This window comes from Convolutriloba macropyga, chromosome 11 (genome assembly GCF_964194025.1).
Source record: "Convolutriloba macropyga chromosome 11, txConMacr16.3, whole genome shotgun sequence".
Lineage (NCBI taxonomy): Eukaryota > Metazoa > Xenacoelomorpha > Acoela > Convolutidae > Convolutriloba > Convolutriloba macropyga.
Genome location: NC_134478.1, coordinates 16331163 through 16359073, shown reverse-complemented (window position 1 = coordinate 16359073; position 27911 = coordinate 16331163). Strand labels below are relative to the sequence as shown.

General features: G+C 33.4%; 1 protein-coding gene across 1 annotated transcript; it reads left to right on the top strand.

Moving 5' to 3' along the window:
- Positions 1–1507: 1507 nt before the first annotated feature.
- Positions 1508–7521, top strand: LOC142349421 (uncharacterized). Its single transcript, XM_075400963.1, has 4 exons — positions 1508–1650; positions 2039–2183; positions 2725–2832; positions 7175–7521. Exons 1-4 carry the CDS (start codon positions 1617–1619, stop codon positions 7308–7310), a joined length of 423 nt encoding a protein of 140 aa, XP_075257078.1. The 5' UTR covers positions 1508–1616; the 3' UTR covers positions 7311–7521.
- Positions 7522–27911: the final 20390 nt, after the last annotated feature.

Genomic DNA, 27911 nt, shown 5'->3' with positions numbered 1-27911 from the left:
TGTGAGATCGTTCTTACTAGAAATTGCCCTAAATAAGTTTAATTCTTGCACATTTTCCCATATTTTGTCTGGAGAGCTGTCTGTCCTAAAGTGGGGGACGCTTGGGATTGTCACTCTGTTCTGTGAATTTATTGCGACTTTCATCCGCTATGGGCAGTTTTTTCAGCAATTTTCCTATTTATTGAAAAATCCTCTGTCATTTTTGGATCTGTTTCATTTGCGTCAAGTGAGCTCACGATCGATTTTAACGTTTATAGCAGTATTCTATAAATTATTAGGGGGGGGGGGGGGGGGTAAAGCAACAAATTTACAATGGGTCCTCAGCTTCGCAGTTATAATAAAATTCGTGCGGTTCGCGGATTCATTTGAACCTTGTTAAAAAATTACGAAAAATTAGAGGGACGAAACATTTAAATTTTTCCAATTCAATGGTCTTTTTTGCTTTTCTCATTGTTAACTCTTCTTTTTCCTCGTTTATTTTTCTTATCTTATACTGAACTTTTGTAGACATTAGTCTTCAGTAGACAAGACCGCCGAATAAAACTATTTTTTGGTTGAATGTTAGATTCTTTCACTTTTAAATTATGTGGATGTCATATTTTTGGATGAATTTTGGAAGATAGAGATCCTGTGAGCGACATGCTTTTAATATCAATATATTCTCAAAAAGAACCACCTGTTTGTTTTTGAATGAAGTTTTCACAAAATTTAGAGTTTTCTTTTGCACAAAATTTTAATCGTAATTTAAAAAGCGGAAACTCGCTTTATACTTTTTGTTGCAAAAAGACTCTAAAGTGTCAAAAATTTCTTAACATGATTTCAAGTTGATTTCTTTTAGTTCTAGCGAAAACTTGTGTCGCAGTTTGAAGAGGCTGCCAATCTTCAGTCTTTAACATCAAGACGCTGGATAAATTTATCTTCTTCGCTCCAAAACTTTGTGATTGTGAGTTGTCGGACATCATGTGTAAATGGACGTCACCAAATATCCTTACTTAAGCTCAGAGATAACGACAAAAGTCTAAATCGAGCAACCTTATTCATGTTATCTAAATATTTTTCTTATGTTACAAAAAATTCGACAGAAAAAAAATCAACTTAAATTTCTATATTTTTGCATCGTTTTTTTGTCTGTTCATTCGGTATTTTCTCACAAAATAAACCAATGTTCGAATTCGTCTCTACCGACCTACATTAGCAATTTTTTACGTTTTAAATTTCTAAACTTATGACCGGTCATATCGTGAGAAAAAGAATGGCTCCTTTCACATTAACTAATTGATGTCTAACTTTTATCAATCATGGTAGTTTACATTACCATAAAAAACATAAAAAACTTATTTTAACTGCCGTACTTCAATAATTTGAAGAATAATAGATCGCGTCAGGAACACATGTCCTAGTTTTAATTTGAATAGACGCGTAAATTGACTTGTGAATACTTGAAATGGCTGCAATTATTTTGCTGCGATGTTCGTCACGTGTTTCAATATACAAAAGAGCCCTTGAACAGAAGTTAGGAAATGCAAATTTTGGTCCCATTTTAAAATTATTTTACTTGTTCCTTGCTTCAAATTCGCTGCGGTTCTAAAAAACTTCTTTCTGAAAAATCTAGCAAGATGAACTCGAAAGTTTTGATCGCCATCTTTCTCTGTAAGTTTTTCTGAAAAATTTTACTAAGTCAAACTGAAATTCTTCTACTTTTCTTAGCTGCTGCCTTGCCGAGTTGTGCTTTGAGCACATTTTTAATATAAAATCAAGCTAATTGCCCTTATTTTTTCTTTTAAAAATGCGTTGAATGTCAGAATGCGCTGAAGAAGTCAGTTTTCTATTTTTTGATATTTATTTCCAGCTTTCGTACATAGTTTAACACCTTCCAAAACTCTATGCCTTTATGTTTAGCGCATTTTCAGTGCTTTGAAAATGCGCAATATTACTATTTATGGTTTTTGCTCCGATCTTGAATAAGCAAAATGTATTTTTTTCAAAAAAATTAAGACCAGCGCAAATAATTGGCATTTTACTTGAATGTTTCTTCTAGGCGTTTCAGGAGTTCTCGCCCGCGAGAAAACTCCTAGAGGGTTGCCGGAGCTGAGAGAAGTGAAGGATGCTGGACTGGTTGAAAGCCCGGTGCAACCACCCGTTGTCTTGGACACCAAATTCAGAGCAGAATCATTTGCTAAACAGTAAGTCATTGAGTGGCCACTGAGGCACGTAGTTGATTACAGAATTTCATTGTTCCCCAGTGAATTAACATTGCCTATCTTATGGGATGTTATAATATTATTACGCAACCTTATCAGCTAATGCTCAAATCTTGTATCATAAAATATGCAAGATGCTGCGTTGAATGAATGGCCTTTTATGCTTTCAGGACATTTTTTGTACAATAAATGTCCACGCTTTTTATTCCCATCAAACAAACTTTGAAAAATTTGGTTTTCCTCGGCGAACATAGCAGCAGGGTATTCATTCATATCCAATACACTAGCCCAGACATCCAGTTTTGGGTAACTTACAAAATCTTAAAAGAATCTTACATTATCTTATAAGTTAAAGCATTAAAATTATAAGGTCCAAAGAACTTGTTAAAAAACAATCAAATTGTGTACGATCTGATAAGATTTTGATTCTTTTGCAATTTTTTGTCAATAAGTATTTAGATATAAAAACTACAATGCCATCGAAAGCAGGAGGAAGTAATTGTTTCCTATTAAAATCTGTTAGAGCGATGCCGGAACTGAGAGAACTGAAGGATGCTGGACTGGTTGAAAGCCCAGTGGAACCACCCGTGGTCTTGGATACCCGTTTCAGAGCAGAATCATTGACTAAAAGGTAAATTTTTGATAAAACCATTCAGGCTAGTTGTTGAATCTAGATGAAAAATTAAACTATAGTGAAAATTCTTGGTTTGCTAGTTGATTTACATTTATTTTTTCTGTGCCGACCAAAGTTATGACTTGGCACCAACCGCAAAGCGCTCAAAACTACGAGAGCGAAGTCTGCAAATAGTTTGAAGCTTATCAGAGACAGATTAGGTAAAAACCTTTAAATAATTGTTGAAGCTCTCTTTTCGTAGCGCAATCACTGCCCGAGGTACTAAAAAAATCATATTCGTACCAAAGTCAGGCCGGCCTGCATTGGGTGCTCTCAAAATTCAGATCTCAAAGTTTACAAACTGGTATAAGCTGAAATAAGGTTTTTGTGTCTCTGGTTAATGTTTGGAGTGCTCTGGTTCTAGACTACGACTGGAAGATAGATTTTTAAGAGAACTTTTAAACTTGAGTCTATAGAGACATAATCTGGCAAGAAATAAAATAAGTTGACTGTGGATTAAAACAGGCTACGGATCAATTCTAAAACAAAAACATGAAACTCCTTACGCTCAAGTCAATTTTAACATCAATTGTTTTTCTTTGTTGAGTACTTCTTGTCAGTCTAAATTTTTTTTTGTTCGTTCGGTGTTCTAAGTACTTTGCAAAGGTATATCTAATAGTATTATCGTCCTTCAATATGATCACTACTACTGCTAACTAGAACTGCTAACAAGATTTCTTAGTTCCTGATGTACTTACGCATAATACATTGGCGTTAATACTTTGATCAATAACATTCACACAGATAACTTGACGGTAGCCATGACCATTCATATTGTGAATTATAAATCATTCATCCAGAATAAGATTTTATTTGTTTTCTAACTTTCAAATTTTTATTCTACTAGAAAAAAAACAGAAAAATAGTCAAAGAGGTTGATATAAAATACGATTCAAATCGCCAATTTGGTTTGAAAAATTGCTGCGCCACTTTGTCAAATGCCTTGAACTCTCGACTATGATCTCAGTGGTCTTTTTTTGTTGCAATCTGCTCTATATGCATGCCCCCCACCACCACTACCACCACAGGCCAGATTCCAAAAGCACGAGTGCTTACAGTATCTCTGCCAGGGTACTCTGATTTTCTGCCAAATGTAATGTCTTTAGTACTTCTTTATTGTCTCTTGGAATTTCAATTATTCGTAAATGCATAAAATATTTATAATTGGTTCATAAACAGGGTCTAAAAAAGACAAGGAGGCTCGTTAATGTGCGTTTGCACATGATGTTCCGACCGAGCTCATCTACATTTTTGGCTTAATTGTCAGCCAAATGAAGAGTTAACAAAAAATAGATGTTTGAGTTTAAAACAATCGTTACACAACCTATATACTAATTGAATTAAATAATACCATGCCTCATTACAACGCCACTGAGATCTGACATCAAAGAGACTACGAGAGAAAGAGAAAACAATTAACAAAATCAGCAAAAACAAAAATTTCAAGACAAAAACTGAATAACTAAATTTAAAAGCACCAAGTAACAACGTCAAAAAAGCAGTCAGCTAAAACCTTATCTACACAAATTTAGCTTTTCCTAACTATACAGAAGATGGAAACTTTTCTCAATGAGACTAGGTAACAAGTCGACAAAGAGAACGAACAGTGAGGCGAAACTCAAAAATTAATCAACATTTTTTAAACCAAGAAAATTCAAAAGTCTTAAAAATCATTAGATTTTAAACTAAGTAATCCTTGATAAATTACTCAAAAATTACAAAACTAAAAGGATTTGTCTTTGGTTAGACTAGGCCATGGAAATGAACTAAAGGAAAACTCAAAAAGTTACAAACGATTTGCGAAAACACAAACTATTGCTACCATTAAAATCATAATCTATTGTCTGAATATTATGTATTTTTAATTCAATTGTTATTTCTACTAATTCAGCTGAAGGATTTATTCTGAGAGGTTAAATAAGTTTACTGGGGCCCCATTTGAAAACCATTGGGGTCAGTTATTACGCGATTGTGCTGAAGAGAAAAAGAAACACAAAAATGGACCACTCGAAAAACGTTTATTAAAAGGCACATTGTCCAAAACGCATCATTGACAAATAATATCATCATATATGTCTGAAATACAGAAAATTGTATGGGAACTCTCATTGATGAAAATAAGTTACCAATTGACGAAAAGAACAACAAAAACTAAAATTTTGAAAAATAATTAGAAATGTATATCAAAATTTTTAAGTGTATTCGCTATTAACTGACTGCTTCGGGTAACATCATTCATTCAACCTTCAATTACAAGCTTATAAGATCTGTGAGCAGATTACGGCTATCTAAAGAACAAAAAACTTCTTTTCACTGAAAACTTTTTATTTTCAAATAATTTTTTAATAGTAACTGGATTCTTCTTCTTTAGCAATATGAATTCAAAAAGTCAACAAATATGAAGGAATACATTAGAACCACGAAATTTTTGATAAAACTCATAGTACTAACGCCATTAAATTCAATAGCTTTCAACGGAAGCCAGTAAAAACGCTAAATTATGACTCGATGCGACAATAAAATTGTTTTTCATGCATATTTTATCAATAAAATCTTACAACAAATTATAGACAATGAAAACAACAACAAAAGACAGGCGAAAACCAAAAATTCAGTTGACAAATGCCAGAAGAAAGTGTCGAAGCAATTTAAATCATAGGGCTATTCTCTGAAAACATTATCTATGATCAGTTGAAAGTGTTCCTTAAGCAAATGGGAACTATTCGTAATAAGGGAAGTTGATAGCATTTCAAAAAAATCCAAAAATAAGAAATAACACCCGAAAAACAATTATGAAAACTCGTGACATTGAAGTTTTAAAACTAATAGGTAGAAGATAAAACCGCTAACCAGATTAATTTTGGCTGAAGAAGAAAGGAAAAGAATCCTGTCAATACCGAGATTGACTAACAGTCCACGAAAAAAATATAGGATTGGTTAATGTTCAAAAAAAATGAAAAATCATCTTTTAAGTCTTAACAGCCATTAAATTCAATAGCTTTCAACGGAAGTCAGAAAATACGCTCAAATCTGTCCCGACGAGAGTACAGGAATATAGGGATTTTTGTCATGCATAGGTAATCAATAAGACATCACAATAAGTCTTATGACTATGAAAACAACAACAAAAACAGGCAATAACCATAAATTCAGTAGAAAAGTGCGGGAAGAATGTGTCGAAGTCATTTAAACTATAAGCTTTTCTCTGAAATTTTTATGTGATCCACTGAACGTTTTGTCTAAGCCAATGGGAGCTATCAATATTTGGATAATGTGATAAGATTTCAAAAGTAACCAATAATACGCAAATATCCAAAAAAAATTTTAAAAAAACGTTCAAATCTTGTGTCATTTAAGTCATATAACCAATAGTTAGAGGATTGAACCGCTAGCCAGATTAAATTTGGTTGCATTAGGAAGGAAGAGGGTGCAGTAATCACTGAGACTGAATTACAGTTCAAGATAATAAGTTCATGATTGTTTAATGTTCAAAAAAAATTTTCGAAAAATTGTATTTAAAGTCTTAACAGCCATTAGCTGTCCACTCAAAGCACTAGATATATTCGCATAATGCTCATTATGGAACATATTGCACGGTTAGTCAATGAGTCCATGCCATAGGACTCCAAAAATAGTAAAACCTCCAAAAGAAATTCATAATTTCATTTAAAATTACGAAAACTCAGAATCGAAGCCAAAAAAACATGAGCAATTCCTTGAAAACAATCTTTTTAGTCATTGGGCTTCATTGGAATGTAAAGGAGGTTTATCATTATCGGAACCTTGATATGAAAAGTGTCAAGTCTCTAGATGACGTAAAAAATCAAGAAAAGTAGAAAAGTTATATATAAAACAAGAGCTCTTAAAAAGATATCGATTTTTTTATGATAGTGAACTTCCCTATGAGACCAGAACAATACTTTCTATCGCCTTTAGTCTATTAGGAACACAAAATTGGTTCATTTTTTGGCGTGAAATTTAATTTTGAAATACTATTTTAAAAGAAAATATCATAACTTGAAGAAAAATTACACTAAAAGTGAACAAATATCCCGTGTTCACACAAAACTTCAATCCTCGATAACTCCTCAAAAAAAACGAAAATCAAAAATATCGTTTTAATTTTGAATTCTACCAGTTTTTATTGATACCATTCACATTTCTCTACAATGAATATATCGATCTGCCAAAATTGTCTGAACAAAAAAGAACGATTTGAGTATATAGTTCCTCCCCCCCCCCACAAGTGGGATTAGAACAATTAGATTCAAATTTTAAGTTACCTGTATACTGTTTTTAGGGATGTCGAGGTCATTCCCATTAGTGGCGAGGGTAGAGCTGAACCCAGCCTACATCTCCAACCTATAAGTGAACGAGCTATGGAGAAGAGGGGTGCGATCGCAAAAGCCACCGCGTCGGAGCAGAAAGTGTTGTAAACATTAGCGAGGACAATAGCAAAGTTAACAATGCAGACGAAGATTCGGTTTGCATTCTCGCTTTGGTTGTTTCTTCTCTTGAAAAATGAAAAAAAATGCTGTGTGTTGATCTCTTTGCGCTTGGGTGGACATCCTGGGTAAAAAAGGTGGGTTACGGGTGAATGGAATTACTATTTAGAAGTATGTAATTGAAATTTAATTTTTGTGAGAACACTTATTCACGCAGTATCTTCGTTAAAATATTGAAGCATAATAACTTGAGATGACTGGTCAAAAAAGAATCAAAAGTTGGAAAGTTGGCGTTTTTGAGCGCCCGAATCTTGCACTATTAACTTTTATTTTTGACTAGGGCATTAATTTTAGGAGTTGAGAGATTTATTTTGAGCAGTTCCGGGCGTCAAAATGCAAGATTGATTTTTTGAAAGAGAAAAGGAAAGTTTTGGTTATTATGGACATAGCTTCAAGTCGGTTGAATAATGATACATTTGAGCATCTGAACAATGCAATGATACAGATGAGTTGTGACTATTGAGTAACAGTGCTTAATCTTAGTCATCAAAACATGCACAGGAGACAACAATAGAGTTTGGATTGATCCCTGTTGCAAGTTGAAGCTTTGATTGATCCAAATTATAGCTGATAACGGAACAGTCAAGTGTCGTGCTTTATAGCAAAACAGAAAGGCAACATTTTTATAACAAGTTTTCCAGAACGATGATACCCGGGCCCAGGTGTCAATGCTGAAAAATGCAAAAATATATAAGATTGGCGTTGACCGCGTTGATTTTCTGTAAGATCTACGCTTGAAGCAGTGAAAAGAAAGCATTCCTTTTTCTTACAAAGTTTTTGGCGCTTTTGAGCGCAGATCTTTGATAATTTCAGAGCTAAAGTTTGTGATTTGATTTTATATATTTTAGAGTTTAATTTTATCGCTCATCTAGAGTAAATTCTACACTTATTTTTTTCAGTTTATCTTAAATAAAATTGCCTTTACCTTGTCGTTGATCTTACAATTGTGCAGATTTTATTATTTGCATTTGGTGAATATTTGGGTTCTAGAACGAGTTTATTTTCTGAGTTTTTAGGTATTGAATTTGTGTGCCGAGTGGGAAATAAGAATTAACCGTGTTTTATTTACCTAAGTCATCCTCTAACAGAGTAATTGCCGCACAAATGTTTCAAAAAAAGGTTTTGCGAATTTTGAAAAATCTTAAGAAATGATGTTTTCCTCCTTTTATTTTAATCAATTGGAACTGAGTCACGTGCAGAAAATGTCTTGCGGTAACGAGTTAAACAATCATGTTTGACCTCCACGGAGTTATTCATTCACAAACACTCGGCCTTATTACTCGGCCTATTCAACATTTATTGTCGGGAAACCAAGAAGATGTGGGAAATTCTCTTTATGTGTCTGAATTCTTGAACTATCCATGCTAAAACAGTTCTATCCACAGAGCCCATTCCTACGCTACGGCGTTGGACCGGTTTGTCTTCGTCGGGTTACGCCGGCTAAAAATGATAACATTTTGGTATGAACTCCATCAGAGCCCAGAAAGAGCTTGATAAGAGGATTCAAAAAATTTTATGTCACCAAGATTGCCGAGGCCGTTGCGCTTGAAGGCCTCAAGTGGAGGTTTAGACCGCTTAGTACAACCACCAAGGCGGTATCTAAAAGAGGCTGTTTGTTTGCCTGAAGAAATTGCTGTATCCCACTCTTGGTACAGTTGCCTCAAAGTTGAAATTTCTTGTACATCATATTTTGTCTGATCGGGTACAATTTGAATCGAGTCATATATTGCCCTAAACGTCAATATATTCGGCATAAGCACAATAGCATTTATTGTAATTGGTAAACAAGCAACTGGATTTTTCTGTAAATTGTCTGCGTTGAAATATTAAATTACCTCGGATTTCTGCAAACCAACCCCTCAAAATTACTTGGGAAAAGTAAAATCAGCCCTACTTTTAAAATTTATTTACTGATTGACAAAAACCAAATTATTTCAAATGTGAAATTCTCAGAGAAGAAAAGTAGTAACATAGAGAAGCATCTGAGGAGCTGAAATGATAATTGAAACATTTTTTTTAGTTTTAATTTTTTCCCAGAGATATTTCCAATGTTATTGTCTTTTGTAACCAGTTCATGATGTACGCTTAGCTACGGCTGAGAATTGAATTTATTCGTATAAGATAGAGGAACTAATTTCTGTTTAGACGTTTCTAGAAACTGCGTAATCATGATCCTCCTTGATTCCTCAACTTAATAATATAGGATTCGAATTTTTTTAGAAATGGCGTCTGGCTCACCTTAAATGTTTACTCAAACTGTGCTCAATTCTTTTTTATACTGCTTGCAAAAAAAAGATGGAAGCAAAGCCTTAATAGTGTAATTGCGTACCCAAGAAAGGTAGTTTCCAATCAAAGGAATTAAGAGCAAAACAAAAATTTAAACTTAGAGCAAACCATCAATTTTTTTATCTTGAATTTGCTAGAATTAAAAAATGAGGTGTTTGGTTCTATAATATTTTTCTATGTACCTAAAACAAGTAAATCAGTTTTAAACGCAATAAAAACCAGACTGCTTGATTCAATTCAGCTGTTGTGTGTTCCTTTAGTTAGAAGAAATTGAGCGGGAACGGGACCCTGGATGAGTTCCATGACCCAAGACCGGTATTGGCCAGACAGACTCGATTCGTGGGCATGGATGTCCTGACCGACCAATTAAAAAGTTGGGTCTTAAAGTCCCAAACAATCCTCGTACTTTTTCGAACTCTTCAAAATCAAAATAATAAATGTAAAACTAACGAGAAAACAGTATGACAGATATTGAGATGACATTGGATCTATTAAATAGGACTTTTAACACAAAAGGGATGACAAAGGATGGAAACCTAAAATATAACGTAGCTAAATTGATTTGTGTAAAACAATTTCTTCAAAAATACACCAAAATAAACGTTCACTAGAGTGAGCTCTATTTTTTTAAATTGGAAAATAAAAAATACGACCTAATTAAACCAAATATTTTGGACTAGCAGATCTCTGCATGGATACTAACTTTTTTAAAGCATAATTTTATTGAAGAAAATTGGTTACTATTTGAATAAAAATTTAAAAAATTTCTCTAATTTTTGCTTTGTCTTAGATGTGATTTTGACTACTTTTTAAAGTGTACTATAGGCGTTTTCTCAAAGACATCCTATTTTGCATTTCCCTTAAAAAGTTTTATAAGTATTAGTTAAGAGTTTTTTAAACCGGAAAAAAGTTAAAATGATTGAAATCTTTGAACCTCGCTTTACCCTCAGATTATCTAAAAATTGAAAAATATTCTTTCGAGAATCAATTACTTTTCCCTTGGTTTTTAAAATTGGCTCTACGTTTGTGCTTCTGCACAAAAGATATCTAGCCGCAGAAAATGGCTGAAAAAAATGTCTGCTGTAAACTTCAAATTAATTTGGTGCTGGATTAAATATGAATCTTGTGTTCAATTGTTTTTGTTCTAGTTCAATAAATGTAGAGTAAATAAATTTTGACTGTGTGACTCTATGAAGTCATCTGAAAAAAATCATTATCTGGCCAATGATTGTGTCACTCTTTTGCACTCAATAAGTAACTTAGTTCCACAAGTTACTTGTATGCACGGTTTTAGTATCTAATAACCAAGATAGTCATAAGCCTATTAACTAAGATCAATTAGACCGAAACGAACGAAAGTTTAATGGGTGATTATTTTCAGAAATGTCTTTCTCGATACTACTTGTAGAATAAAAAAACAATTAGCAGTTTTGCTATTACCCATATCATCACATGAATTATGACGGAAAATTTTGAGCTTCTTGCTCCTTGGGTGCGACATCAAAAATGTCATCATTTTCTATTGTCCCCGCTCATTGGGTGGCACATATTTCAGAAGAGATTCCCCTCTTTTTGAATGAGATAAAGATTTTAAAGTTTGCTCCCGTTTCATTTTTGCTTATGATCTTACGTCGCTTGCCATCAGCATGATTGCGCACCCACGTATTACTATGACAGAGACTGATTGAGCTAGCCCACTGAAAATTAACGATTACACAGCGGTCCGCATACTTTTGTTACCGGCCTGAAAGAGGATTTCAAGAATTACGGTAATAATTAAATTCGGACAATAAATTTTTAGGCAAATTAAATGCTCAAAATTATGGAAACTGGTACGTTCATTCGTATATACGTGTGACAAAATTTATGCCTCTTCAAATTTGCCTTTACGGATATTTGTCACTAATTTTGTCGCAAAAAAGCTAACCTGAGTTGATTTGCCTTTAATCGTTGTTTGCGTCTCTCTGATGTTCACTAACTTTACGAGGTTGGCTTAATATCTTTTCTTTTCATTAAAAAACAGTTGCTGTTTGGTCTGCTTTAATAGTTACTAGAGGATCACATTGAGCCTGGTAACGCCGCATAATTTGAAATTTCATGAATTGAGTACGCCTTTTTTGGTTTTCCAAAAACAGCTGCTATCTTCTTTGCCAACTAATGAAGTGTAAATTATGAAGTGAAATTTCATTTCATAATCTAATTTCACCTTGGTTTATCTGAAAAAGTTTTGAATGCCAAAATATTTCAGCTTAATAATGGCTGCTAAATATTTTCATACATTTTCTATGTTTAGTTTTCTAATATTGTTCATAACCCACTTGTCCTATCCGGCGTGTGAATTCGAATTCGTTTACCTCACTCAAAATCATAGATATGAAATCATCGGAATCTCTTTTGGATCAAGTGAGCATTCAATAAATACAGCCTCGTAGTAATTTAGAACCGCATGACTAATTTTCACATCGTAAATTACACAATAAAACTCAATAAATTTTTGGAGATATCAAGCACTGCAAACTGCATATTCTGTGATTCTAACTCCTTTAATCAAATGTTTTATAACCGTTAATTAGCACCCTCTTTCTATGGTAGGCTATGAAACTCCTTAAGAGATAAATAAGCATTAGTTTGTTCACACATGATAATCAAGACAATAGTTGTGTGCACGGGAGGAAAAAAAATAATTTGAAAAATTGTTTTATTGTAGCCCGAGGCGAGACTGCGTAAGTTATCTAGCAAAAAATTGTAAAATTGTCAAAAATGGTGCATTACATGACAAGAAGCACATTTGCGCAAATATATATATATATATATATATATATATATATATTGCTGTTTTCAGCGCAAGTATTAAGATCAGGAAAGTAAATGGCGCGAATAAGTCCTCGCTCAAATTTTGGTATATAAGACACGCTCGAATTTTGGTATATAGTTAGTCAGATTTCGCATTTTGTAATGTGTGGATCTAGCGACAAATGTAATCGACCCTAGTCCTTTGATCTTGTCGCTCTTTTCTGCATAGTTGATGTCGTAGGCTCCCTAGTCGAGTTTACACGCCTCTCTTGCAAGATTCTTGTACCAAATTGTATAATCTTAAGAGTCTTGCAAGATTCTTACAAGACCACACAAGATAGGCATTTTATCTTGCAAGGGGTTGCAAGATCTTACAAGATAAGCACTTGATGCAAGATTCTTACAAGATCTTATCGCTCGAATTTTGGTATATAGTTAGTTAGATTTCGCATTTTGTAATATGTGGATCTAGCGACAAATGTAATCGACCCTAGTCCTTTGATCTCGTCGCTCTTTTCCGCATGTTTGATGTCGAAGGCTCCCTAGTCGAGTTTACACGCCTCATTTGCATGATTCTTGTACCAAATTGTATAATCTTAAGAGTCTTGAAAGATTCTTACAAGATCTTACAAGATGGGCGCGTAAGCTCGACTAGGGCTTCCAGGCTACCACAGTAACCACTTTTCCCATCTCCAAAGTCACTAATTTTCGCACTTTTGTGTTATAAGACATTCTCAGATTGCGCGAAAAGTTTTCTAATAGAAGTTTTTATTTTGTATACTTATCTTTATGAAATTAATTGATATTGTCGCTTGATCTTCTTATAAAACTGTAAAATCAAATATTGATTTTTTAATGAAATTAATAAATCGATTAAAAATTAATCAGCTTTTTTGATTAGTTAGATTATTCTAAGCAAAGTTTAAACCCTCACAGATTGAATTGCATTCGTTTCAACTGTGGAATTTTTGAAAAAAAAATTTCTGTTTGCAAAAACTTTTCAGAAAAAGTTTTGTTTTGACAGCTTAGTGTAAAATTAGCAAAGGTGCTATGATGTCTAATACTCAATTGAATGAGCTCAGGTTAAATACTTATTCCCTTTTACATGTGCGCTTAGTGCAAAGGAATGGTATACATCCCTGCAAAATACAGGAGCGCGAACGGGGGGTTTAGTGGCCAGTTTTTGCATTGCTATTGTCGCTAGAATGCGCAAAAGGGTCGTGACGAAGTGAGCGACGAAAGAACGGCAATTTGGTTGGTGTTAATCGCGTTTTCACATTTCACTGACCTAGGCAAATTTTGCTAAATTGTGAAAAAAAGCAAAACGAAATGTTATCGTGCAAGACCTTGCAAGTTGATGATTTTCTTGCAAAGCCTTGCAAAAATAACTATGAGGGTTCTGTTGAAAATGGTTATCTCCTAAGATCTTGCTAGATGAATGGTTAACTTTATCTTACTATGCAGTATTTTAATTAGCTCAAGTTCAGATAACGTAAGTTCAGCCTGTTAAACATAAAGCAATACCTTTTCTTTGCGCGAACGTAGCACAAATTGCTCCTTTCTTACAAAGATACAAACCGTTAATTGTTTCTTTGTTTGTTTGTTCGAGATTTAAAAAATTTACGTTTTCATTATAGTTCATTGAGAAAAAAATGTTCTGTTGGATATTGTTGCTTATTTCTTTTTGTTCTCTTCCTTACTCTTATTTTTGAAAAATATTGGTTATTCTTTTAGTTATACATTTTTTTCTTTGCGCAGAGATGATTTAATAATAGCCATATTGGTTTTAAACATGTCGCATTTGTCAAGAAGTGTTAAAAAGTGTAGGTGAGGATTAAGATAAAATAGTTGATTTGCTTTTTTACTCATACAACAACAACAACGGCTCTTCAAAATTTTGTGTTCTCAATTGGATCATAAAAAAGTCAGTATGGAAGTTTGAGAGGTAAATACATAAGCTAACTGAAGAAGCTTGATGTGAAAGGATTGGTTTTACTATTAAAATATCTACTATTTGCGGAGTAGTTGGGAGGAGTGCCTTGAAAAATGATATTAGAGCAAGACCTAAAAGCAAATGACTGATTATACTAACATCGGATTAAAATGAGCCAAAAAACTTAAGAAAATGTTCTCTTGATTTGATTCCAGGCAAGTTATCCTGTATTCAAAGCTGTAAATACAATCCGCCGTGTATTACTATTGCTTATAGAAGATATCTTTGCGTTCTAATGGCGTATGATTCTTCGCGTACGCCACTGCATGGCGTGGATTTGTTCTCAGCTAAACTTCAAAAACACTTCCAGTTTGTTTTCAACTTATCATTTGTCTATAAGAGTGAGTCAGAAGTTCCGTCTTCAGAATTTGTCAACAGTTGTGGGAATTTATTCGAAGATGTTAATCAGCTATGTTGGGAATGGTCTGCCTGGAGCTTTGAGTCGTACAGTCCCTGTCAAAATTTATCCCGAATCAATGTCACAAAGACTCGCGTGAAAAACTGTACACGTGAGTTCGGTTTTCCTTCGCAGAAAATAGATTCGGCCGAACACTTTTTAAAACAAATTATACGGTTAAATAAATATCAAAAGGTAAGAGTCATCATATTTGACACTTTCTCAAACTAAAACAATACCTGGCTGTTTTTGTGCACACGCTGTTTTGTGAGGTTCTTAACAAATAAGCCACTTATATTGACTATGAGTGACTGCTATTTTTGGCAAGCAAATGCTCAAATCGAGAAACACATCGTCTTAAACATAATGTCTGCAAATGAAGTGTCCACCAAAATTGGCACCAAAAACTTGCAATAAAAATTGAGGAACTATAAAATAAGCTCATATAACTGGGTATACTTTCCAGTTTTAGTGGGCATTTCTTTCACATTCGGCATTCACATTAGATTCAGAATCACCCCACTTGTTTATAAAATCATAAAACAAATCATCGTGCGAAGACAGTGCACCAATGCAACAAAGTTTTTCAATAGTAAGAATGTATTAGTATACAAAGGGTAATGTATTACCCTGGTCAGTACCATTTCCTAACTTCGGTTAGGCCCTTCATTTCAAATATACTTTAAACTTTATTTTATGATAATTTTGGAACACTTTTGTTGACACATTTTGTCAAACTTGTTCAATGAATTCGATTTTTTTACACACTTGTTCAGTTGGTTGGTTCGAGCTATGCATTTTTTAAAATTGAATCTTGCATTTTAACCTAATTTCATTCTTTGGAATCTAATTTTGAAATTCAGTTGATAAAACTTTGATCCGATTTGAATAAGCAAATACAAGCAATTTAATTTCATGTTAAATTTATTGCATTCGCTGCGCTAATACTTGAAATTAAACAATACTTGACTTAGCAAAGCAAAATCAAGCATAAAAGTGTTCGAAACTACAAACAAACTTTAAGACTGGTTTCAGGACGCTCACTCATTCAAAAGAAAGTTATTCAACAAAATTTGCCATTAGCACCACAAACTCAGCTTCGAACTTTTTTGACAATCTCAATAGCGACAGGTAAAGAAGACGACTAAAAGCAAAAAAAATTGCTGACATAATTCAACCAGATGTATTTTTCGCTGTTTGAATATTTCTTGAATTTAAAGAAATTTCATTTAAAAACAAAGTTTGTGATAGCACGAACCAAAAACTGTTTTAGTTTTGCTCTACCATATTGTTGAAATTTTATTGTACCGCATCCAGCAATTTCTCGTTCATTATCTCTAATTACCTAGATGAAACTTCCAATTATGTCGTCCCCAAATTAAACAACAGCTTCTCCCTTTGTCTGTTTTGTCAAAAAAAATCAATACTTTTGCCAGAAAATTTTTCAAAACCTTTATACAATTCAAAGAATATGAATTGTATTGGGGGCGCTGTCTTTTTACAGATCTATTTACGCATTTTTTTATTGGTCCAATTGAAGTGTTGATTTCGTCATGTCAAAACAGGAAGTGTTGCCTAAAAGAGCATTTTTTCTCACTCAAATTTCAAAGTAGAGTGAAAAAACGTGTTGTGAACTTTTGTTAATGTAATTTCTTGTGTAAGCAAGCAGAAGGTAAAAAATTACGTCTAGTTTATAGGGTCGATAGTGCAAGCACCCGACAACAAAAAATTGCTGAAGCGAAATTCAAATAAATGTGGCTTCAACGACGGCTAGTTTGAGAGCACAAATAATCAAATTTGTCCCATCTAGGCGAGTATACGTTGTGTTGATATTGTAGTGACTATACGTTTTTGAATTGAAAAGAAAACAGTTTCTTGAATCTTAAGTGTTTCTAATTGTCTCTTAAACGATGACTGAAGTTTCTGTCGCTCTATTCGCGTTTAGATTTAAGTATTAAAAGGCTCGATCAAATTTGGATACGTATAGTAGAGGGTCGACCTCTGAAAAGATTTCAAGATTACTATTTTTATTGCTCTCGGCAATGTAGTGAATAGAGCGCGATGCCACGTCCATTCAAAATTTTTAGTTTTTTCATAAATTCGATCTCTGAACGTAGAGTCTGTTTTCTTCTGTATCGACCCCAGGGTTTGTTTGGCCCACGGTTACAAAAAAATCTGTTGATATAGAGCACTTTACTTTGTTAGAACTAGCGCATGCCTTTTAGGGCATTAAAAGTTCCTTACTCACTGCGAGAGAGAATAGAAGGGGAACTGTTTCTCACAAATGGATCTGATATGAGCAGTATCATGTACGGGCAGTACTTTGAGACAGTGAAATGTTTGCGACAAATTGTAAGAAAAACTCTTTTCGGATCTTTTCTCCTTCTGCCCCTTTTCCCAACCGTCCCTCCACCCAGTTTACTGGGTGCAAATTGTTTGCACCTCCAAACGCACGTAAGGGCAATAAAAAGCACAAGAAGCGCTCATGTACATTAGTTGTGGTGCATTGCTCGAGAGAATATGACAAAGATCTCTCTTTTTGAAAAATTTCATTTTTTAAAATAGAAAGTCTTGTGATAAAGAGTTTTTTGTGATAAAACTGTTTTTTTTAAATGTTTTGTTTGCTGGCTTACACTTTTGACATGCTTTCCGGACAGCTAAGTTATTGTTTCATGCTATTTAGTACTCCTTGAGAAATTTGAGAAGTCATGGATTTCTTGATAACCATGAGCAAGACCATAGACAATTTTTGTCTTTGGCATGGTTGCCAAGAAATAAAAAATTAAACTAACGGAATTTTCTTTTTCGACGGCTTAATGTAGTCACAAGTTGCAAGTTAAGCTGTTCTCCGTAGTTTTTCTGTATTTTTTTATTTTGACTTTTCTGTTTTTACGTGGCACCATGAATATGCATGGTCTTGGATATGATTTCCAGGGTACCATGAATTTTAATTTTCGTTTCAAGTGTCTTGATGAATTTTTCTGCACTCAAAGTGCAATACATGTTGTTTTTAAGAGTTTTTCGGGCGTTGTTGATTTTTTCCATGGTCAGCCATATGGTTGCCAAGTTACCGTAAACTCCACCCGGGTCGAGGTTTGGTCAAAAAATAATGTAAGATTAGCGGTGATTAGCGGTGAAAAAAAAGTTTTTTCACCGCAAAGCGCCCGCATCTTTTAGCGTTCAATGCGTTCATAGCGGTGAATTTTTGTAAGATTAGCGATTAATTTAGCGTTGAATTTTTGTAAGATAGCGATTTTAGCGGTGAAAAAATTTTTTCACCGCTTAAGCGGTGAAAACAAAATTTTCAGCGCTACGAGCAGAATGCGGTGAAAAAAAAATTTTCAGCGCTACCGTCAGAATGCGGTGAAAAAAAATTTTTAAGCGCTACCACGACTCGGGCGTTTTCAAAGCAACATCATTTTTTTTACATTACCTGAACCAGCACCCCAGCTGGTTTCTTGACAATGACAATCCAGACAGCTGCAGACATGTGCATAATACGCCATTTACGTCCCCAACATGAGGTGCACAAAATCCCAGCGGTGAAGCAGTTCTAACACTGATTTCGGTTTCACTCCAACAACTCTTTGACCCGACGAAATCAGCTGCTCTTTTAAACAAAAACATTATTCAATTTTTTGATTATTTGAAACTAAAAAAAGGTTATTCGAAAAGGTGAAAGCCAAACGTTCAGCTCCAGGCGCTGGAAGTAAAATCTTGTTTTTCAAACTCCTTATACTCTGAGTGTGAGTTTAGTTGGATCATATTTTTTGAACGCTGCTGTTGAAAGTTTGTGTTTGTTCTTTTTCTATCAAAAAAATATAACTGTTTAGAGAAGCTGGACCAAATTGTTTAAGTGTTTCATAATCTAAATATATAGAGGATAATACAAAAAGATAAGAATATTAACCCTAAACATCAAAAAAGACGACGAATACCCATTAACTTACAAGACAGAGTCAACATTGAAATTCAAAATTTACATATAGAAGACACATAGATTGAGATCAATATTTTACAAAACTTCTAAGTTAAAAAGTACGAAAACAATTATCCTCAGAAATGGCTAAAATCAAAACGTCTTCGTTTAATATGCTTTTCTTTTATCCGTAAGCTGATTGTCTATTCATTAGGTGATCCTCTATGGACAGCGTGTTCGACATAACTTATAGTATTATATCTCTTTTATTATTACGAGGTTGCTGATCATTCAGCACTACTCTTGCATGTTTTTAATGCAACTTTTCCAATTATGAAAATTTGTAAGATTAGCGGTGAGTTTTGCGGTGAATTTTTGTAAGAATTGCGATTTTTAGCGCTGAAAAAATTTTTTTTCACCGCATAAGCGGTGAAAAAAAATTTTTCACCGCTTAAAAATTTTTTTTTCACCGCATTGAGCGCATTGAGCGCAAATCTTACACTTTTTACTCAAATTCACCGCAAATCTGACATCTTTTAGCGATTTTTAGCGGTGACACCTCGACCCGGGCATATATGGCTTGGATATGGTTGCCAAGAAAAGTTTATGGAGGTCAACCCGGGACATGACATATTTTTACACACTGATATATTTTGTAATGACACGTGCTCTGTAATTGCGGGGTGCATTACTTAAGGGGGGGGGGGCACAAACGGAAAATATACCAATTTGCAATTCCACTGAAGCTCTGTTTGCAGGTGGAGATGATTGTTTGTGCAAACAAGAGGAGACTTACAAAAAGGTGCCGTACATTCCCTCCTCATTGGAGATACATTCACCAGTCAGTCCTGCAGAAGCACAATCCTTTTGTGAGTCCGAGCACGACGGTCTCTTCACAGCTGTTCACATGTCAGGGTGAGTATATTCCTTACGGGGGGGGGGGGTGGGGGTGGGGGTGGGGGTTGACAAAATGAAAAAATAGCGATGGGCTATTTATCAATTCAACTCGGTTATTATGTTCCCGTGCCTAAGGTTCAGTGTTCAGTGACAATCAGTACTGACTCAGAACAATTTCAGAGAAACTTCAAGTTTTAGTACTGATTCAAAAGGAATTCAGAACCAACTGTTAGGTAATTTCTGATTATCTCTGAATCAGAGCAAAATCAGAGAAAATATTCTGTATTCTTCTGAATCAGAAGAGAATTCAGAATGAATCACTGAATTAACTCACTGAATGACTGAATCAGACAAATTCAGTGCAAAATGTGAACTGAATTAGCCTCTGACTCGCAGTACTGAATTTACCTTACAGTTAGGAACAGGTTATTGTATTATTATATAACTTTGTGCTCGAGAGGATTGACAGTTGAAAACGAATCTGAAGTATCAAACCGGACCATTACTGAATTCAACTGCACGAACCTGCTTTTTGGACTGCTAATGGAACCCTTCTGTGATGAAGCATAGTGACAAATCAACAAAACTCACACAAATAATCTTACCCTATTTGTTGAAATTTAGAAGGTTCCGTTAGCAGGTTCCTGCAGTTGAGTTCAGTAATGAAACAGAAACATATTAATGCTTCACTGTGCAAGTTTGTTAGCTCCAAAAAGGCTTAGTGGAAACGAGATTGAAATAGACCAACAATGAGGCATCATAGTAAGTTATAAAGTTCAGTTACATTCAAGTTTTGTTACTTTTGTTTATTTGAAAAGAATTGAACCAAAGTTTTATTCGTGTTGCCGCTCAGTCACTGAATAGATAAGTAGACCATCATATTTGTTGTCACGACCCCTCAGTGGGAGAAGAACTATATATGTTGAACTGATTTTTTTGTGCAGCCAAGTTTGGCCTAGCGTTTGACGTGAACAGACATCAGTGTGGTATCTTTAAATATCCCACGGAGCGTATAACGGTAAATTATAAAGAACTTAGAATTTTACAAAATTCGTTTGTTTTCAACAAGTTATCCAGGTTTTAATCTTCTGTGAACGTTTGACCTTGTATTGTAATTGTGTTCACTTTCATAATTTTCGATCAGAAATTTTCAATAATCATTTTCGATAAAATTTAGATATTTTTGCTCAATTGTTAAAATTAGCAATGTACTCGTGTTGACGATAACCGCTCGACAGCAGAGAAAGACTGCTGTTAGTTTCACTGCTGTTAGTTTGTTAGTTTCACTGGTTTTTACAATGAACGATGAAAAGTACTGATTTTTTTTTGGTGAGCCATCTTTTTTTCACGTTCTATTGCTTTTCTAACATTTTAACGTCAGTATAAAATCAAATTGTAGCTGTAATTTTAGTAACGTTTGGAAGGAATTCTTCAAAAGACCGCGCTTCGAACGTTTTAGTAACGTTTGGAAGCAAAAAATGAGCAGTCGCAATGCGGTTTTTTTTCACTTGCGGGAATTCGACTGATGTTTTTTCTGGAATTCAAACAAATGAAGTGAAACTTTTTTGTGAAAAATTACGTTTGTGAAAACAATCGACGCTTATTGGGTGTTTAGTCCAAAGTTTTTGGTTTTTAAGCCTTTAAAACTGTATTTTTGTAAAGTTTTTGTGAATTTGTGAGTTTTTCCTCTAAATGTTTTTTAGCTGCTTATCATTAAATCTCAGCATTGAAAAGCATCATTGAGTTTTCTCAGGACGTTTAAGTAACTTATTTTTTATTGTTTTTATTAGATTACTTATAATTTTGTATTGTACCTCCAACAAAATATTAATTCCACTTGATTGTGTTATCTTGGAGACCTATCAATGAAAAAATCTGAGTTCTTCAAGGAGTCATCAATGAACTTCTAAAGTGAATGAACTCAAGACGCAAGCTTTTTGTGAGTTTGAAACCGTCTGTCTTCAAAACTTATAATTGATTTTTGAATTTTGCTTCTTCTTTTCATTTTTCTTGTCGACCTGTCGCCTTGCTGAGTCTTTTCTGTTTTACTTGAAATGACCTAATAAGACGCCTTTACAATTGAAAAGTTTTTAGTGTTCAGCGATTCTTATAAATGTTACCGACCATTTTTCCCTATTGTTAATTTTGTCTTGTTATTGCTGACTGCAATAAACAAGCAATTTTTGCAATTTTTAATCAGAGAATTACGAGACGATTGCTGGTAACAAACTTTGGCTAATTTACTTTTGCAGAATATAATTTGCTCACTAGGGAATGATGAGGGTATGGTAAAAATTTTCTTTTTTCTTGAATTTTTCGGAACATAATTTTCTTTTTCTTCTCAGTTGTTTCTTCGACTTTTCTTACAGCACTCAGATCACGCGTCAAGAAACAATTGGGAAGTTTTAGAGCTGAATTTTCTGAGTTTAATTCTGAGTTTCGGCTGCTGATTTTTTTTAAATAACATCATTTGTTGACTCAAGATTGTTTTCACCCATTAGGGTTATACAAAGCTGGCTAACCATTAAACCTAGTTTCGAAAGAAATTTGCATTTGAACTTTCGTTTGAAAATTTGACAGAAATTACCTTTGGAATCTCATTTTTTTGGACAATTTCGGTTTTCTCTTGACAAATTATTCTCTTTTTTGTCTAATTGAGACACTGTACTAATTTTGATTTTTTTCTCTACTAAACAAATAAAGAGGTAACAATTTCATTTATTCTCGATTTTATAAACAAAAACCAAACTGGTTTTAATTTCCCTGTCATTTATAGTCTTTTTTAGGTCCAAAATTTAGATTTTTTAATTTTTATTTTGTCTGCTTGATTTGCAATATGTTTAAGCCAAAAATTAGGACGTGTGAGCTCATAACAGTATGTGCAAACTCAATTAACCGTTTTTGTTTGTTTTATTGGAACGTAATCAAATCAAATTTATAGTTTTAGCACAATAGTTTATGGATTTATCGTTCCAGAGTCTCTTTGTAAATAGATTTTCTTTGGAAATGGAAAACATAGGACCGGCTGTATTTTATAATAATATTTTGAGAGATAGGAGAGGTAACATATTAAACTCTCGCAGAAAAATGTTCGCTTGCAAAACAAAAAATTTTTGTTGAATTTGGACCCCGCGCTTTCTGTAAGGAAATAGTTTTGTTCAGTTTTCAAACTATTAATTTTTCATTATTAACTGTTCTTGCTATTTTTTATTTGGCTTGTTTTTCTGTTTTTCAAGCGTATCTGGTTAATAAACTGTTCAATTCAGCTTTTTATTCGCAATTTTCGGAACCTTTTATATTAATAAGACATTATATTGCTTGGATTGCCGACTAATCAGCTATTTTGAGACTATATTTGAATACATTACACCCGGAACAATTTTAAAGCTGACTTTGTGATAAACAAAAAAGTTTCATACGCACCTAAAATTATTGAGATTTCTTTTGAAGCAGTTTTAAGTTTGCACAGCTTCTTCTATATTTCTGAGCCAAATTGCATCGCTCATTATCAACCTGAAGGTGAAGTAGTCTGAACTTTTTTCTTTTTAGGCAAGTTTGTTTTTAATAAAACAGTTTTTTCATTGCTCGAGTTTTAGCACAATAATTTATGGATTTATCGTTCCAGAGTTTCTTTGTAAATAGATTTTCTTTGGAAATTGAAAATATAGGAACGGTTGTATTTCATAATTATATTTTGAGAGATAGGAGAGGTAACATATTAAACTCTCGCAGTACAATTTTTGCTTGCAAAACAAAAAAATTATGTTGAATTTAGACCCCGCGCACTCTGTAAGGAAATGGTTTTGCTCAGTTTTCAAACGTTGTTAACTTTTCACTATTGATTGTGCTTGAAATTCGACTTGTTTTGCTGTTTTTCAAGCGTGACTGGTTGTTCAACTGTTCAATTCAGTTATTTACTTGCAATTTTGGAAACTTTTTCAAGTTAGACAATTTCTTGATTGTATTGCCGACTAATCAGCTATTTTCAGACTATATTTGTCTACTGTACACCACAAACACTTATAAAGCCGACTTTATGATCAACAAAAGAATTTCATGCGCATCTAAAATCTACGAGAATTCTCTGGAAGCAAATTAGGTTCTTTCTCTTTTTCTGAGCCAAATCGCATCGTTCATAATAAACCTGAAGGTGAAGTAGTCTGAACTTTTTTCTTCTTAGACAAGTTTGTTTTTAAAAAAAACAGTTTTTTTTTGCTCGAGTTTTAGCACAATAATTTATGGATTTATCGTTTCAGAGTTTCTTTGTAAATAGATTTTTTTTGGAAATTGAAAATAAAGGAACGGTTGTGTTTTATTATTATATTTTGAGAGATAGGAGAGGTAATATATTAAACTCTCGCAGAACAATTTTTGCTTGCAAGACAAAGAATTTATGTTGAATTTGGACCCCGAACTCTCTGGTAGGAAATATTTTTGCTCAGTTTTTGAACGTTGTTAATTTTTCACTATTAACTGTTCTTGCTATTTTTTATTTGGCTTGTTTTTCTGTTTTTCAAGCGTATCTGGTTTTTAAACTGTTCAATTCAGCTATTTACTTGCAATTTTCGAAACTTTTTCTAGTTAGACATTTTCTTGATTGTATTGCCGACTAATCAGCTATTTTCAGACTATATTTGTCTACTTTACACCCGAAACACTTATAAAACCTACTTTATGATCAACAAAAAAACTTCATGCGCATCTAAAATCTACGAGAATTCTCTGGAAGCAAATTAAGCTTTTTCTCTATTTCTGAGCCAAATTGCATCGTTCATTATAAACCTGAAGGTGAAGTAGTCTGAACTTTTTTTTCTTTTTAGACAAGTTTGTTTTTAAAAAAAAACAGTTTTTTCTTTGCTCGAGTTTTAGCACAATAATTTATGGATTTATCGTTTCAGAGTTTCTTTGTAAATAGATTTTTTTTGGAAATTGAAAATAAAGGAACGGTTGTATTTTATTATTATATTTTGAGAGATAGAACATGTAATATATTAAACTCTCGCAGAACAATTTTTGCTTGCAAGACAAAAAGTTTATGTTGAATTTGGACCCCGGACTCTCTGGTAGGAAATAATTTTGCTCAGTTTTTGAACGTTGTTAATTTTTCACTATTAACTGTTCCTGCTATTTTTTATTTGGCTTGTTTTTCTGTTTTCAAGCGTATCTGGTTTTTAAACTGTTCAATTCAGCTATTTATTTGCAATTTTCGAAACTTTTTCTAGTTAGACAATTTCTTGATTTTTTTGCCGACTAATCAGCTATTTTCAGACTATATTTGTCTACTTTACACCCGAAACACTTATAAAACCTACTTTATGATCAACAAAAAAACTTCATGCGCATCTAAAATCTACGAGAATTCTCTGGAAGCAAATTAAGCTTTTTCTCTATTTCTGAGCCAAATTGCATCGTTCATTATAAACCTGAAGGTGAAGTAGTCTGAACTTTTTTTCTTTTTAGACAAGTTTGTTTTGGAAAAACAGTTTTTTCATTGCTCTAGTTTTAGCACAATAATTTTTGGATTTATCGTTCCAGAACTTCTTTGTAATTAGATTTTCTTTGGAAATGGAAAATCTAGGACCAGCTGTACTTTATAATAATATTTTGAGATATAGGAGAGGTAACATATTAAACTCTCGCAGAACAATTTTTGCTTGCAAAACAAAAAATTTATGTTGAATTTGGACCCCGCGCTCTCTGTAAGCAAATAGTTTTGCTCAGTTTTTAAACGTTGTTAATTTTTCACTATTAACTGTTCTTGCTATTTTTTATTTGGCTTGTTTTTCTGTTTTCAAGCGTATCTGGTTTTTAAACTGTTCAATTCAGCTATTTATTTGCAATTTTCGAAACTTTTTCTAGTTAGACAATTTTTTGATTGTATTGCCGACTAATCAGCTATTTTCAGACTTTATTTGTCTACTTTACACCCGAAACACTTATAAAACCGACTTTATGATCAACAAAAAAATTTCATGCGCATCTAAAATCTACCAGAATTCTCTGGAAGCAAATTAAGTTCTTTCTCTATTTCTGAGCCAAATTGCATCGTTCATTATAAACCTGAAGGTGAAGTAGTCTGAACTTTTTTTCTTTTTAGACAAGTTTGTTTTTAAAAAACAGTTTTTTCATTGCTCGAGTTTTAGCACAATAATTTATGGATTTATCGTTCCGGAGCTTCTTTGTAATTAGATTTTCTTTGGAAATGGAAAATCTAGGACCGGCTGTATTCTATAATAATATTTTGAGAGATAGGAGAGGTAACATATTAAACTCTCGCAGAACAATTTTTGCTTGCAAAACAAAACATTTATGTTGAATTTGGACCCCGCGCTCTCTGTAAGGAAATAGTTTTGCTCAGTTTTCAAACGTTGTTAATTTTTCACTATTAACTGTTCTTGCAGTTTGACTTGTTTTGCTGTTTTTCAAGCGTAACTGGTTGTTCAACTGTTCACTTCGGTTATTTACTTGCAAGTTTGGGAACTTTTTCTAGTTGGACATTTTCTTGATTGTATTGCCGACTAATCAGCTATTTTCAGACTATATTTGTCTACTTTACACCCGAAACACTTATAAAATCTACTTTATGATCAACAAAAAAACTTCATGCGCATCTAAAATCTACGAGAATTCTCTGGAAGCAAATTAAGCTTTTTCTCTATTTGTGAGCCAAATTGCATCGTTCATTATAAACCTGAAGGTGAAGTAGTCTGAACTTTTTTTTCTTTTTAGACAAGTTTGTTTTGAAAAAACAGTTTTTTCATTGCTCTAGTTTTAGCACAATAAATTATGGATTTATCGTTCCAGAACTTCTTTATAATTAGATTTTCTTTGGAAATGGAAAATCTAGGACCAGCTGTACTTCATAATAATATTTTGAGATATAGGAGAGGTAACATATTAAACTCTCGCAGAACAATTTTTGCTTGCAAAACAAAAAATTTATGTTGAATTTGGACCCCGCGCTCTCTGTAAGGAAATAGTTTTGCTCAGTTTTTAAACGTTGTTAATTTTTCAATATTAACTGTTCTTGCTATTTTTTATTTGGCTTGTTTTTCTGTTTTCAAGCGTATCTGGTTTTTAAACTGTTCAATTCAGCTATTTATTTGCAATTTTTGAAACTTTTTCTAGTTAGACAATTTTTTGATTGTATTGCCGACTAATCAGCTATTTTCAGACTTTATTTGTCTACTTTACACCCGAAACACTTATAAAACCGACTTTATTATCAACAAAAAAATTTCATGCGCATATAAAATCTACCAGAATTCTGTGGAAGCAAATTAAGTTCTTTCTCTATTTCTGAGCCAAATTGCATCGTTCATTATAAACCTGAAGGTGAAGTAGTCTGAACTTTTTTTCTTTTTAGACAAGTTTGTTTTTAAAAAACAGTTTTTTCATTGCTAGAGTTTTAGCACAATAATTTATGGATTTATCGTTCCGGAGCTTCTTTGTAATTAGATTTTCTTTGGAAATGGAAAATCTAGGACCGGCTGTATTTTATAATAATATTTTGAGAGATAGGAGAGGTAACATATTAAACTCTCGCAGAACAATTTTTGCTTGCAAAACAAAACATTTATGTTGAATTTGGACCCCGCGCTCTCTGTAAGGAAATAGTTTTGCTCAGTTTTCAAACGTTGTTAATTTTTCACTATTAACTGTTCTTGCAGTTCGACTTGTTTTGCTGTTTTTCAAGCGTAACTGGTTGTTCAACTGTTCAATTCGGTTATTTACTTGCAAGTTTGGGAACTTTTTCTAGTTGGACATTTTCTTGATTGTATTGCCGACTAATCAGCTATTTTCAGACTATATTTGTCTACTTTACACCCGAAACACTTATAAAGCCGACTTTATGATCAACATAAAAATTTCATGCGCATCTAAAATCTACGAGAATTCTCTGGAAGCAAATTAGGTTCTTTCTCTATTTCTGAGCCAAATTGCAACGTTCATTATAAACCTGAAGGTGAAGTAGTCTGAACTTTTTTTCTTTTTAGACAAGTTTGTTTTTAAAAAACAGTTTTTTCATTGCTCGAGTTTTAGCACAATAATTTATGGATTTATCGTTCCGGAGCTTCTTTGTAATTAGATTTTCTTTGGAAATGGAAAATCTAGGACCGGCTGTATTTTATAATAATATTTTGAGAGATAGGAGAGGTAACATATTAAACTCTCGCAGAACAATTTTTGCTTGCAAAACAAAACATTTATGTTGAATTTGGACCCCGTGCTCTCTGTAAGGAAATA